This window comes from Gymnoscopelus microlampas (assembly GCF_963454915.1).
Source record: "Gymnoscopelus microlampas genome assembly, chromosome: 23".
Taxonomy (NCBI): Eukaryota; Metazoa; Chordata; class Actinopteri; order Myctophiformes; family Myctophidae; genus Gymnoscopelus; species Gymnoscopelus microlampas.
Window position 1 is genome coordinate 33886057 of NC_139960.1, and position 14732 is coordinate 33900788.

The 14732-nt window shown below is 44.8% G+C and overlaps 1 protein-coding gene across 4 annotated transcripts in view; it reads left to right on the forward strand.

The window, feature by feature from the left end:
* scube1 (signal peptide, CUB domain, EGF-like 1) overlaps positions 1-14732 on the forward strand; it is a 142010-nt gene that overhangs the window by 68601 nt on the left and 58677 nt on the right. For 2 of the 4 annotated variants that reach the window (XM_084049378.1, XM_084049379.1), the window contains exons 6-7: positions 2217-2333; positions 12236-12325. In XM_084049378.1, coding sequence (XP_083905504.1) covers positions 2217-2333; positions 12236-12325 — 207 coding nt within the window. The remainder of the gene's footprint in view (positions 1-2216; positions 2334-12235; positions 12326-14732) is intronic. The other 2 variants (XM_084049380.1, XM_084049381.1) reach the window with 1 other exon arrangement.

Sequence of the window (14732 nt, forward strand, 5' to 3'; positions counted from 1 at the left end):
CACGTTGTCAGGCGTCAAAGACTATGTGGTATCATGCGGGGCGCCCGCTGGCCTAGCGGTCCATACCACATATAGGCTCATGCAGCCTGACAGCCAGGGTTGCCAGATCTGCTTATTATAATTTCCCAGCAAGATTTTATTTGAAAATAGCAGATCTACGAGCTCACAACGCGTCGCATCGCGACGCGTTGTGAGCTTGTAGATCTGCTATTTTCAAATAGCTGATGTATATGTTAAAGTGCTCATGTGGCCCATAGTCGCTTCTTTTGGGCTGGTTTTCCTAGACCTGTTGCTTGTTTCTCTCACAGAATCTGGCAACACTGCTGACAGCGACAATGTAAGACTTGCTATTGGTTACGTGTATCGAAGGTGATCTTGGATTCGTCTGGTAACTCTGGTAAATATGGCAGTGGGAGGGATTGATGCACATCTGTGTTATTACAGAATTACTGTAAGTTACCGCGCTCAGAGATGTGGTTGAAAAGAACCATTTCCCATAAATGTAGTGGTAACTATGATCAAAGGTCCAGCGGGCTTTTATATGAAATTTGAGGGCGGACGATAACATCGGAATTTGAGGCTGCGCTGACTGATGGATTCCATAATAAAAAGGAAAAGCTCAGTTCTTCATCAGCTCCATTTTGCACTCTTTCACGCACAAGTGCAGCCATAATTTTGATCGCACTTGACAACACGTTATTTTGTTCTCCTCTGAAGGTGAGAGTGAAAGCTTGTGAAATCCTCTGCAAAGCTGTAATGTGTCCCCAAAGCTGTAATGTGTCTTCCTTTCCTATCCTTTATTTTCCTTTCTTTCTTTCTGTCAGTCTTTCTTTCTTTCTTTCTCACCTTTTCCCTGTCTGTCTCTCTCTCTCTCTGTCTCTCTCTCTCTCTGTGTGTGTGTGTCTCTCTCTCTCTCTCTCTCTCTCTCTCTCTCTCTCTCTCTCTCTCTCTCTCTCTCTCTCTCTCTCTCTCTCTCTCTCTCTCTCCCCTCCATCCAGTAGTGTTCCAGCTCTCTCTCTGTGTGTCTGCTGAAGTCATTCCACCTGTCACTGTGGAGCAGAGTAACAGTGGAGAGCCCTGCTTCCAGTCAGCCATGACTTTGCTTCTTTATTACCCCACATTAGAAATGTCCCCCGAGGGCCCTTGTCTCTGTTATATTACACTAGGAATGTCCCCCAGGGGCCCTTGTCTCTGTTATATTATACGAGCAGAAATTGCGGCCGCATTATCAGCTTGCCCAGCGTTTGTCTGGGTTATTCCGCTGGCAACGTGCTCTTCAGCGTCGTACAGGCTTCGGTGCCCAGCATTAGGGATGGGACCATCTGAAAATGACATGTCACGATTATTGTGGCAAAAATGATTGCGATTAACAATATTATCGTGACAATCACAATAGGCTTAAAACGTAATGCCACTTTTGTTAAACACTTGAACCCCCAGCATCCCTATTCTGGGGGGAATGTTCGCCAAAAATAGACGATCTACAAGCTCACAACGCGTTAAGTTGCAATGCGTTGTGAGCTTGTGGATCGGCTATTTTTGGCTAATCGATTTGTGTAGTGTGAAATAAGAGCTGCGCTCTTTACACGTCCGTTTTATCAAGTTTAGAGCATTGAAGTGGTACTGAATTTGCAGCTCAACAAAGTCTAATTCATCCTAGTGTATGACGGAGGGCAATACTCTATAATGTTCATTATTGTGAGTGTTTTTTTTTTCATATCGTCTCATCCCTACCCAGCGTTTTGACGGGTTATTGCGTGGGTGAAATAGGCTCTCTCTCCCTCTCGCCCTCCTGCCTCTCTCATTCCCCCTCTCCCTTTTTCTCCTCCCCCCTTTATCCCCACTCACTTCCCTCCACTCTCTCTCTCTCTCTATCTCTCTGTCTCTTTCTCTGTCTGTCTCTCTCTCTCTGTTATATTTGGGCTGACTGCCTCTTGATATCAAGTAGTTGCTGACAATGAATTAGAAGAGCCCACTTCCTTGCCTTTAAAAACACTGTGTTCCTTATGGTATGGGCGTGCGCGTCTGTGTGTGTGTGTGTGTGTGTGTGTGTGTGTGTGTGTGTGTGTGTGTGTGTGTGTGTGTGTGTGTGTGTGTGTGTGTGTGTGTGTGTGTGTGTGTGTGTGTGTGTGTGTGTGTGTGTGTGTGTGTGTGTGTGTGTCTGTGTGTGTCCCTTTGGATCACGCTCCTCACCGTCTCCTTGTGTGTTGCCCCAGTGACGTGTAACTATGGAAACGGCGGTTGCCAGCACACATGCGATGACACAGATCTTGGGCCGGTGTGTGGCTGTCACCAGAAATACGCTCTGCACTCTGACAGCAAGACCTGCATCGGTGAGTGACAGCCGTGCTGGCTTACAGTGACACATGTACAGCACACACACACACGCACGCACGCACGCACGCACGCACGCACGCACACACACACACACACACACACACACACACACACACACACACACACACACACACACACACACACACACACACACACACACACACACACACACACACACACACACACACACAAAGGTAGGTATCGTGCCCACACTTTTCTCTTGTCTATCAATCATCGAGCAGAACTGGATCACGAGCAAATGCACACTCTACGAATGCAGCGCACCTTTATGCCTAACCTTACCGATGTATGTCACATGTACACAAACACACGCACGCATGCACGCACGCACACTCACACGCGCACACTCGCACACACACACAAGCTCTCATACATCACAGCTGTCTAATAAAAGAGCCAGGCAGCCACTCACAGAGAGAGAGGGAGAGGGATAGAGAGATAGAGACAGATTAGGAATAACATAATGTGACAACGTAGACCAGAAATAGTCCCATTTATACCTGTTATTTTGTTCGTGAATTTGGATATGCTATATATCTGGAATGCAGAGCGATCGGCTCACTGGCTAATGCCAGTAATGTTTGCTTCAATTAAGCTGGCTAACTTGCGGGGTGGCCATGGTCAGTGACTACGTTTCCATCCGAGGTGTGTCCACCCACAGGTGTCCTGTGGGTGGCACTTATCCTGTGACGCGGTGCATTTAAACCTGGCTGACTCTGGGTGAGATCAGGTCACAATGCATCCTGTGCGTTTCAGAGATGGATACCATTTCCGATAACAGTGTGTACATTTTTAAAACAAAATCTAGGACAGTGGTTCTCAAAGAGGGTGGTCCAGGGACTCTCAGGGCTCCTTGAGGTGCTTCCAAACGGACCCTTACAGGTCTGTAACCCTGAGAGTGTTCCATCTGCACACTCTCAGAGTTGTGGGGGTCCTTGAAATTAAAAGGTTTGAGAACCACTGATCTAGGAATATATAAAAAATGAAAAAGAATACATATATAAAACAGTAGTGCAACATCATACCAACATTCTAGGCAGAATTGGCAGCTTTTCCGATACTGGTATCATATATACAATATATGTCTTTTGATTTATCTTGATAACAAATCCACATACAGTACAGAGGGATGTCAGTTGACCGTATTACGGCCATATTGCCGTTCTATGAAAATGGTCAATATAAAGTGTAAATGGGTTAATGTTGTAGAAGACAATATGCTTGTCATGCTCAAGCATGTAAAAAATAATGTTGTGCTGTGGTCAAGTGGAGCCTCTTACATTTTTTAAGAACTTACACCTAGAATGATATATGCACCGAAATAGGGACAGCAGGTTGAAAATGGTTAACCCATTCAAACCGGGAACACATCTGTGTAACCACTTTATCCATATTTTATACTTTGGCTATTCAGAAATAGCAGAAAATAATCGTGAAAATGTGTACAACTTTGAAGATAGGCTATATATATATATATATATTTTTTTTTTTAAAGATATTTTGGGGCTTTTATGCCTTTATTTGGACAGGACAGTAGACTGACAGGAAATGGGGAGAGAGATGGGGGGGAGACATACAGCAAAGGTAATCGGGAACGGGAGTCGAACCCGCGACACATTGTCATGCTGGATTACCAGTTTATGTGGTATGCGCCTGGACCGCTAGGCCAGCGGACACCCCTATATATATTTTTTAAAGCGAACATCTTTAACTCAAATCTTTGCTCCTGGGGTGGGGGGTCCCTGGAACAAAATATTTTGAGATGGGGGTTCCGTGGCCGAATACATATCATTTTGAGGGTCCTTGACATGAAAAAAGGTTTGTTCCAGGGACCCCCAGAAGCAAATATTTGAGTAAAAAAATGTGTTTCAAGAAATATATATATATATATTCAGATTTAATAAGATTTGTGCACATTTTCACAATAATAATTTTTTAGCAGATTATACAAGCTCATAGTGCGGCACTCGTGCCGCGCTATGAGCTTGTATAATCTGCCATTTTTGAATAGCCAAAGTATAAAATAATAGTTATAAGGCTATAGTTAAAAATCTAAAATGACACAGATGCGTCCCCGGATTGAATGGGTCAAAGGAGACATGTTTCATCCCGTCTCATTATAAGTCCGACACACATAGGAAAGCATGGCTGCTTAGCATGTCTCTGGGCTCTGTCCCTGTCTCCTCCGTGAACAAACATAATCTCTCCCTCTCTCACACATAATTACATTAGCTAGCCGAGTGCATTACAGTAATACCATGTCAGGGCTATGGAATGAGCAGTAATCGGTTGAGGCACTAGAGAGACCGGTGGGCTGGTTGGAAATGAATGACTGACACGTCTCCCGTTCTGAAAAAACATATTCATCATCTCCATCAGTGGTGGAAAGTAACTATGTACATTTACTTAAGTACTGTACTTAAGTCCAATTTTGAGGTATTTGTACTTTATTTGAGTATTTCCATTTTCCAATACTTTTACTTCTACTCGACTTCATCTTGGATCCAAATATTGTACTTTTACTCCACTACATTTATTTGAAAACTTGAGTTACTAGTTACTTTATTATTACAAAACATACATTAACCACTTCAGCCCTATAAACATTTCGGCCATTAGAAAATAGCCGATCTACAAGCTCACAATGCGTCGCGATGCGACGCATTGAGCTTGTAGATCGGCTATTTTCAAAAGATTTGTAAACATTTGAAAACTTGAAATGGGACAGTCGGCATAATGAGTTCTTTTAGTTTTGGTACTTTAAGTATATTTTCATGCCAATACTTTTGTACTTTTACTCAAGTACATTTTGAATTCCGGACTTTCCGGGCTCGTAACAGAGTATTTCTATATTGCACAGCATTGATACTTTTACTTAAGTAAGTGAGTACTTTTTTCCACCACTGATCTCCATTATACCTCCATCATCAGCCCTATTAGTCCACTCAGAAACCACAGCCAGGCCCATCAGACACAAGCGTCTCTTCCAAAATGAGACCTTAGTTTCTACACACCCTGCCCACGCATCCTGGCCTTTCCTCAACTTAAAAGAAATGATTATTTTTCATCACGCTATTTTTCTAATCACCAGAAGACAAATGAGCCGTTCCAGGTAAGTGGAAATATTTTCACGGCTATTTTTCCTTCGACCTCCTTTCCTTCCCGCTCCCATATTTGGCTTGGAGCTATACGTGATTATAATGTTTTTCTCTGTGCCGTTTTTGTCTTCTTCTTCCAAGCCCTCTGTTTTGGAGTTCAGAGAAGGTTCTCAGAGTACGGCTTTCAAATAGAGGTCCTTTTACGCACCAGGCGGGCATTTCATTTTTCTTTTCGCGGCAATTCATTTGCACGAAACAAATATTATTTTGAACCGTTTGTTTGTGTCATGAGTAAAATTCACACAGAACACAAATATTACACAGCGATATAGCAATGTCATTTTTATTGAGCCATTTTTTCAGAGCTCCCGACACCGCGAATGAAAGCATCAACATGCATGATAGTTTGATGCAAAATATTCGCCAGTGAGTATTTCCTTTTTCACTTTTTTTTCATACCCTGGTATATAAAAGCCCCTGATGTCTCATTTATACTTTGTCATTATGTCCTCGATGCTCACCACAGATTTTTTTGAAAATCAATTTTTAAGTGAAAATATGTGCTATATATTCACATCGATAGGCAGGAGGTACGCACATCACAAAAAAGCAGATCTACAAGCTCATGACGCACTATGAGATGTACAAAACTGTCTCACGACAAAGTATAACTCTGGCTTAAGAAGGCAAAAGAAACAGGTTGCTACCAGAGCCTTCAATAGGCTCTATGCACAGCAGCCATATTGGACAGAAATTGGGCCCCTTCCTTGCTTCCTTCACAGGTGTTACCAATGACACTAATGAAGGCTCTGTTCCATTTAGTGTAGCACAGTGGTTCTCAAACCTTTTAATTTCAAGGACCCCCATAACTCTGAGAGTGTACAAATGGAACCGGGAGGGTCCATTTGGTTCCATTTGTTCACTCTCAGAGTTACACCCTGGACCACACTTTGAGACCCACTAGTATTTCTAGTGAGCCAACATGCACAATATCAGCATCCTGACTCTGACCAGAATGGAACAGAGCCTTCATTAGTATCATTATTAACACCTGTGAAGGAAGTAAGAAGAGGCCCAATTTTTCTCCAAAATGGCTGCTGTGCATAGAGCCTATTGGAATGTTACGTCAAAGAGGGGGCAGAAACAACGCCGGTCACGTGGTTCATGTAAACTCAAAATAGTGACAAACGTTCATAGACTCCAGTCAGTGCATTCCGTAAACTTCCGGTTCAGGGCTTTGTCACTATTCACCAATAGACGGCTCTGTAGCTCTCCGATGAAGTGAACGGAGGTGACGCAACTCTCCTTATATGGCTCTGGTTGCTACATACAGAGATACTGCACAGAGACACAGAGGTTGAAAAACAGAGCCTTAAAGAGTGAAAAATAAAATGTTATAGTAAAATGGTCCCAAACGAAGTCGGTGTAAAGACAATGCATATGGCGACCCATTACATCCCAGAGTGCCAGTTTATAACACCGAATCGGTAAAACTGAGGCCAACTGCAGCTCCTCAGTTTTTTTTAATTCTTTATTTTTTTTCATTATTCATTAACACATTCCCTGCCAGAGTTTATTCATAAGGTACTCACCCACTGCCAGCGTTTTTGAGTTTTATAGCCTTTTGAACCGTTCACAAAAAAATTATATCCATTAAAATCCGCGATCGGATGGTGTTTATAAACAGCAACGACGGACGTACGAGCCCTCATAATGTTTACACTTTTTTTCCTTTTTCTTCTTCTGTGGAATCGGCCGCTAAAAGAGGCTGCAAACGTCATATCCGTTTTGCTGTGACGTGGCTGTGACGTTTCCCCACCGGCCATCTTAGATTAGCTTAGCCTCCGATCGGCTATCAGATCGTTTTTAAACACAAAGAGGATAACCGTTCGTCGATCAAAGAAAAGAAAATACAACCGGAGCTTACCATTCGTTTTTTAAACCGTGTGAAAACCATGATCTTTAGCCAAAACCAGGGAAAAACTGTTTTTTCAGATAAAAAACGAACCGGAAACGGTTGTCGGAAATTTTCTCATAGGATGGGTCGGAAGCGTCATGGGGAAAAAAAAAAATCAAGGATGGTACCAAAAACATTTTTTTTCGTTATTAAACCACATTAAAAGACGATCCCGAGATATCTCGGGATACGCAGGTAACGGGTGGATTTAATGTCCCGAGATATCTTGGGATTGGCAGTATATGCGTTAAGTGCTTTTCTTTCCACCTCTCGCCTCAAAAAGGCTGAAACCCCAGGCCCCAGATGAAGAGCGAGAGCCCCGTCATTTCCAAACGAAGGAAGGCCCACAGGATGCCTGCGTAGGGGTCACAGTGGGCTCTTACAGGGCATAGCAGTGGTGGCCATTTTGTGGTGCCACAGATAGAAAACCCCATAAACCTTTCCCTTAGAGATTTCCGAAAAATATTTATATAAATTATTTTAAGCCTGGAACCAAGCCACCAAGGCTCCTGGTGAATCATGACCATAAAACATTTGATTCTGTGTCAGATTTTTTACAATTTAAATATAGTACTTAATAATATAATAATAATAATGATATAATATAATTAAATATATATATTTTTTGGACACAGAATCAAATGTTTTATGGTCATGATTCACCAGTAGCCGGTGTGGCTTGCTTCCTAGCTTAATATAATTTATATAAATATTTTCGGAAATCTCTTTGGGAAAAATGTAAGAATTTTCTATCTGTGGCACAACACAATGGCCGCCACTGCTGTGCGGTATAATCTCACGCAGATGAGAGCCTCTGTGCTGGGTGCTGGCTGTCTGTCTGTGGGGTTCACTGTAAGGATTTTAAAGAGCACATTGTTAGCAGTCAGATCATGGCCGTCAAGAAACATTTGCAAACACACCAAACCTGCAGGCACCAAACGCACACACACACACACACACACACACACACACACACACACACACACACACACACACACACACACACACACACACACACACACACACACACTATCTGCAGATATGTCTCTATATCTATCACTATATGATAATAATAACACACTTTTTTTCTACTGTTGTTATTCCTGCTGTGTTAGAACACTGGAAACACCTCTATCTGAACATTTCTCTCTCATTATTTATTTCTCTGTCACTCTCTCTCTCTCCGTCTCCATCTCTATCTCTCTCTCTCTCTCTCTCTCTCTCTCTCTCCCTCTCTCCCTTTCTCCATCTCTCTCTCCACCTCTCCCTCTGCCTCTCCATCTCTGTCTGTCTATCTGTCTGTCTGTGTGTCTCTCTCCGTCTCTCTCTCTCCCTCTCTATCCTCTCTCTGTCTCTGTGTCTCTCTCCCCCCATAAGCAGAGTGCTACACTGCTCTGAACAGCAGCACATAACCTTTTGATTTGCAGCCACCTGAGGAAGACTTCAGCACAGCCACAGTGTGGAGGACTGTGATGAAGAGGAGGCGGCATAAAGAGAGAACAAAAGCGGGAACCCTCCTCTCCCTCGCTCTCTCCCTGTGTCTCATGTCCTCACTCGCTCTCTCTCTCTCTCTCTCTCTCTCTCTCTCTCTCTCACCCCCTCACTCTTGGCGGGAGAAAGGGCCCGCCTCTATCTGCGGTCCAAGTGTCCCAGCCGCTCTCTGTGGGCCTACCTTTGACCTTTGATCCCCCTCTCCTCCTCCTCCCCTTCCTCCCCCCTCCCCCCTCTTCTGTGTAGCGCTGCTGACCCTACGCTCCTCCTCCTCCTACCTTCTCCTCCTCCTCCTCCCGTCTCCTGCTTTTTTTTTCTTTCCTGGTGATAGTAACTGATTGCCTGTGTTGTCTGAGCATCCGTGTTCAAAGAGAATCCGTTGGAAACTCGTGGGTTAGGGTGTGAACCCTCCAACATACAAGCAGAAAGAGAGAAAGACTTCAAAAACGGGGCGACTCTGTGTAGAGCGGACATCTCAATTGCAGCCTGATCTCATAGCTCTCATTGACACCCAAAAACCTGACCAGCTCCTCCTCTTCCTCCTCCTCTTCCTCCTCCTCTCCGTCAACATTATCAAACATTATCAACCCCCCCCCCCCTCCACCACCACCAACTCTTTCAAAAATCTCTGACCACACGTTCTATAACTGACCTCCATGAACCCCCCCCAGGGGGGTCATGACCCTCACCCAACTGCATGCCTCCCCGTCATCCATGTGTTGTGTTGTCTTATCGTTTATCCGTCCGTCTGTCTGTCTGTCTGTCTGTCTGTCTGTCTGTCTGTCTGTCTGTCTGTCTGTCTGTCTGTCTGTCTGTCTGTCTGCCTGTCTGTCTCTCCATTCTCATGTTCCACTAACCTACCTGCCCTTCTGTTCTGTTTTGTTCTGTTCAGTTCTGTTTCTGCTTCTGTCTGCCTGTTTGTCTGCATGGGAGAAAACCTGCTCTGCATTTATATGATTTCCTTTTGTTGATTTTGTTATTTGTTTCTCTTTTTATTATATATATTTTTCCTTTTGAATTGCAGTACATATTATTATTATTAGTAGTAGCGCTATTATTATTATGATAATAATTATTAGTAGTAGCTATGGTGTTTCCTGCCAGTGCACTGGTCCCATTCTCCTATTAGCTGTAGTGTGCTATTGGATTAACTGTCCCCGCCATTGATGCTGTCCTTTTGTAGGTTTGGTTCTCCAAACACTCCCCTCTCCGTGGGCCTCTTGTAAAGGGGACCAGGAACTGCCTAGGGTTCTGTAGGCCTGGCCTGAACTCATCTCTTACATGACCAACGCACACGCACACGCACACGCACACGCATGCACTTAATCAAGCAGACATTACACACAAGCTTTTTTTTTCTTTTCCTTTTTTGCACAAACATACGCCCGCACACACACACACACGCACACACACACACACACGCACGCACGCACGTACACGCGCACGCATGCACGCACGCACGCACGCACGCACGCACGCACGCACGCACGCACGCACGCGCACACACACACACACACACACACGCACGCACGCACGCACGCACGCACGCACGCACACACGCACACACGCACACACACATGCACACACACACACACACACACACACACACACACACACACACACACACACACACACACACACAGCCATATGTTTCACACAAACCCATTCCAACAGTTAGTTGAGGTCCAGAAAGCCTCCATTCATCTCTGAGTGCACTTTAGCCGGTGCTCCACTCTGTCCATCAAGAGAGGAGAGAGAAAGCAAGTAGTGGGTCCCAGGCCCGGGTTGACGGAATGGGCATTAATTACCCCCTCATCCCCAAAAGCCCACCCCCATTCCATAGGACTGAGTGTGTACATCAAAGACGTTACCCGGTCCTATAGTGCCGAGTGGCACCAGTCCCATTCACAGAGACGTGCTCATTCAGAGCCTAATCACTCAGTGGTCCAGGGAAAGACAGTCTGTCCCTCCCTCCCTCCCTCCCTCCCTCCCTCCCTCCCTCCCTCTCTCTCTTTCTCTCTCTCTCGCTCCCTCTCGTCCCGAAGCTGAGCAGACCTTCCAGTCCAGCCCCCCCCCCCACTCCCCTCCCCTCCCCCTCCACGTCCCACTCAGGCATCACCTCTTATCCATCTCCGTCCTCATGCATGCCGTCTTAACTGCCAAATCATCCCCTTCTTCATCTTAATCCTCTCCCTCTTATTCAACCCCCCCCCCCCCCTCCCTCTCTCTCTCTCCACAACCCCAGCCCCCCTGCCCCCCTGCCCCCCTGCCCCCCTGCCCCCTGCCCAGCTTGGGAACGTGTTTTCCGGCGTTGACTGTTAAAGCCAGTCGTGATGTGTTCCATAGACAAACAGGCAACCAGCGCTGCCCCCAGAATACCTGCTGCTTCTTCTGTGCACGCCCCTGCCCCCGAACCTTGTTTCTTCAATCTGTGCACCCACCCCCCCCTCTTCCCTCATCAACTTCTCCCATTGAAAGCCACGATGGGACTGGTTTCCCTCATACTCTCTCGTACTCTCTCTCTCTCTCTCTGTTGTCTCTCTCTCTCTCTCTCTCTCTCTCTGTCTCTCTTAGTCACTCTCTCGTCACCCGTTCTTCTTCTCATTGCTATACTGTTGAGCGTTCGGGTGGCTTAAACACCCCCCACCCCCGTGTCACCCCCCTTTGTCATCATTCTCCGTCCTCTTACCTTGCTTCTGCCCCCCCCCCCCAACCCACACCCAACCCTCACCTCATCCCCCACTTCCTCTTCCGTCTGAATGTGAGGGTATATCACTGCTGTCAGAGTTGCGGCTGTTTGATATGGAAGACAGAATCGGCAGCAAATGGCAGCGTCAGCATCGGAAACAATACCCCCCCCCCCCCCCCATCACCCACACTCCCCATCCCCCCATCCCTATGTTCCCTCCTCACCCCCTAAATTGTCATTGCCTCTTTATTTTATTTCATTTATTTATTTATTTTCATTGTTTGTTGTTTAACCGTTCTCCCACAAACCCTCACACTCCATCCCCGACCCCACTTCCCAGCCACCGCTTTTATTTTGAAGAGCTAAAGACTGATACTGATCAAATTTTACTTATTTATTTATTTTGCTCTGGGGATTTATTTTTTCTTCACCATTTAGGTTTTTTGGGGGATTAACACTCTAACCGGGATTTTAGCACTTTTTTCATTGCTTCTTGCTTCTTGGCTTTGTTTTGGGGGTTTTCTTTTTCTTCAGTTTTTTTTTTTGCTCAAACGCCAAGAGGGGCTGAAGGTCTGGTCATTTGGGCTTCCTCATTAACCTGCTGCTCACTGTTTGTCCCCTTGTTGTCACTTGTGTTTTTAGAGAAAGATGAGGCTGCAATTGAGAGCTCTGAGTTCAATGCCACGTCAGTAGCTGATGTGGACAAGCGGGTGAAACGGCGGCTACTTATGGGTAACTCTTTTCTTCCTCTTTCTATGTGTTGCCATGGCGCTTGTGCTTGTACCCCCCCACCCCCACCTTACCCCTTCCCTGACTCTACTCCGTTTCTCCTCGTCCTCCTCCTACTTCTCTCTCTGCCCTTATATTAATTTTATCTTTTATTTTTGTACTTTTTTGGTGCCCCGTCGTGTCTACTCCCCAAGGTCACCGTGTTGTTGGAACTGTAGGTAACGTGGTGACCAAGGAGGGGAAAAAAATCCCTTTCCTCCCGAACCTTATGGCATGTTCACACATAGCGTTTTTTCCCCCAACTGTATTTACACAGAACCCTGTGGGATCCATGCAGCCACAAGGCCTTCAGAATGCTGTGCAGTGCACTCAGACTCAGCTGAATTTTTTTTGGAAGAGGAGAAAAGCTGAACACGATGATGAAATTGCTGCTCAGGTAGTCTTTGCATAGCCAGACAATCAGAGATAACCGCCTATTCTGATACATGTAGGGAAATCAAAATTCAGTGTTTGGGCTTCAACAGCAGCAAAGACGGCCGCTGTTAAACCCACGGCTACTGCTTTGAAAACGCTTACATCGCCGTCCCAATGGGAAGGGCCGCCTTAATGTCTTTACATTGGTTCGGAACTCTTTCGAATTATTTTTAATTCTGAATTGTGTCCACCCACTTTTAGCCTGTTCATTGAATTTGGATTTCACCATGCAGACGTATCAATATGTGGAGATCTCTTATCGTCTGACTATGCAAGGCTACTGCTCAGTACTCAGGAGGTGGGCACCAGAGATAGAGACAGAGAAAGACAAAGTACCTGTTGATTAATGAGCTTTGCCAGAAGCACTCTATGTTGTCTGTCAGTAAAGCTAAAGCTAAGCAGCCTCCTCCTCACCATGGTTAATTGTTAAAAAAGGCAAAGTGTAATGTGTGCCTTGTGGTTATGGATCAAGTTGCTAGGACCGCAATTAACATCAGCTGAACTCTTTGTTGGAATGGTCCGTTTTTGTTTTTACACTCAGAAAATGCTACGTGTGAACACAGCCTTACCCATTATGAGTTCTTGTCATAGACGAAAGGCTAATTTATGCTTCGTCGAACAACAAAAACAAGGTATTCTCTATTTTCAGTTGAAAGCATAAATTGGCCTTCAATAGAGTACAGAAGTCCTGACGTCACTCGCTCATCCCTTGGGTCACGGTTTTGTTTCCCCATTCTGAATTCCCATAGACGTGTTTAATATCGTGGCATGTAAGAATTGTGGTCCAAAAATAGACAAAATGTATTGTCAGGGAGGTGTGGCTCTGTATCGTTTACGATAGTCAGTCACTCATATTTGTTTCTGGCAAAAATGTAATTAATTCGGCGGCGGTAACGTTAGTGTTGTCTCGCCGCCAGTTGATGCTTTATCCATATGAGTCAAAGCGCCGGGATCATTTGTTTATTTTTGGTATACAGTTCTTATATGCCGCGATATTAAACACGTCTATGGGAATGCAGAATGGGGAAACAAAACCGTGACCCAGGTAGGATACATAAATTGCGTCAGACTTCGGTACTCTATAGCCTTTGCTGTCCCAGTTGCTCCAAATCTCCAAAGACTAAATGGCCGTGGTCAGGTGCTGCTGCTCAGGGTTCCTCAGAACGATGGTTACGTAGGTAACCACGGTTATGTGAGCGATTGGATCACTCCAATATGATATATCCCTCCGCTCTGCCACGGAGGGATATAATCATATTGGAGTGATCCAATATAACGCTACATAACCGTTTTGACAGTGAAGGAAGTACCCGAAAACCCCCACAAAGACTTCAATTGTTCAATGATTGTCATGTACAGTGGTGTAAAGTAACATAAGTACGTACACTCTAGTTCTTGAAAAGGCTTTCTTTGAAAACTTTAGTCACTAGTTACTTTGTAGATTTTGATTATTATTACAAAACATACAGTAACCACCTCAGCCTTATACGTATACATTTCGGCCATTTGAAAATAGCCGATCTACAAGCTCCAACTCCAATAGATCTGCTATTTGAAAACTTGTGAAACAGGACATTCTGCATAATGAGTACTTTCTACTTTTGGTACTTTAAGTACATTTTGATACCAATACTTTTGTACTTCTACTCAAATAAAAGTTGAATTCCGGACAGAGTATTTCTACATTGTAGTATTGATATTTCTACTTAAAATTACAACATTTTAGTACTTTTTCCACCACTGGTCATGCATCATCCCCAACGCCGTAATGTTATTCTTCCCGTCTATGCGGTATCTTCTCTAGTATGGTTGATCCACTCTACTTAGGTGGGCAGACAGCAAAGAGAATGCATTCCGGACCTACAGTACCCCATAATGTCTTTGGTGTTGTCAAGGAGACTGTATAGGTGCTGGGCTATGTTAGGGCCTCATGTTC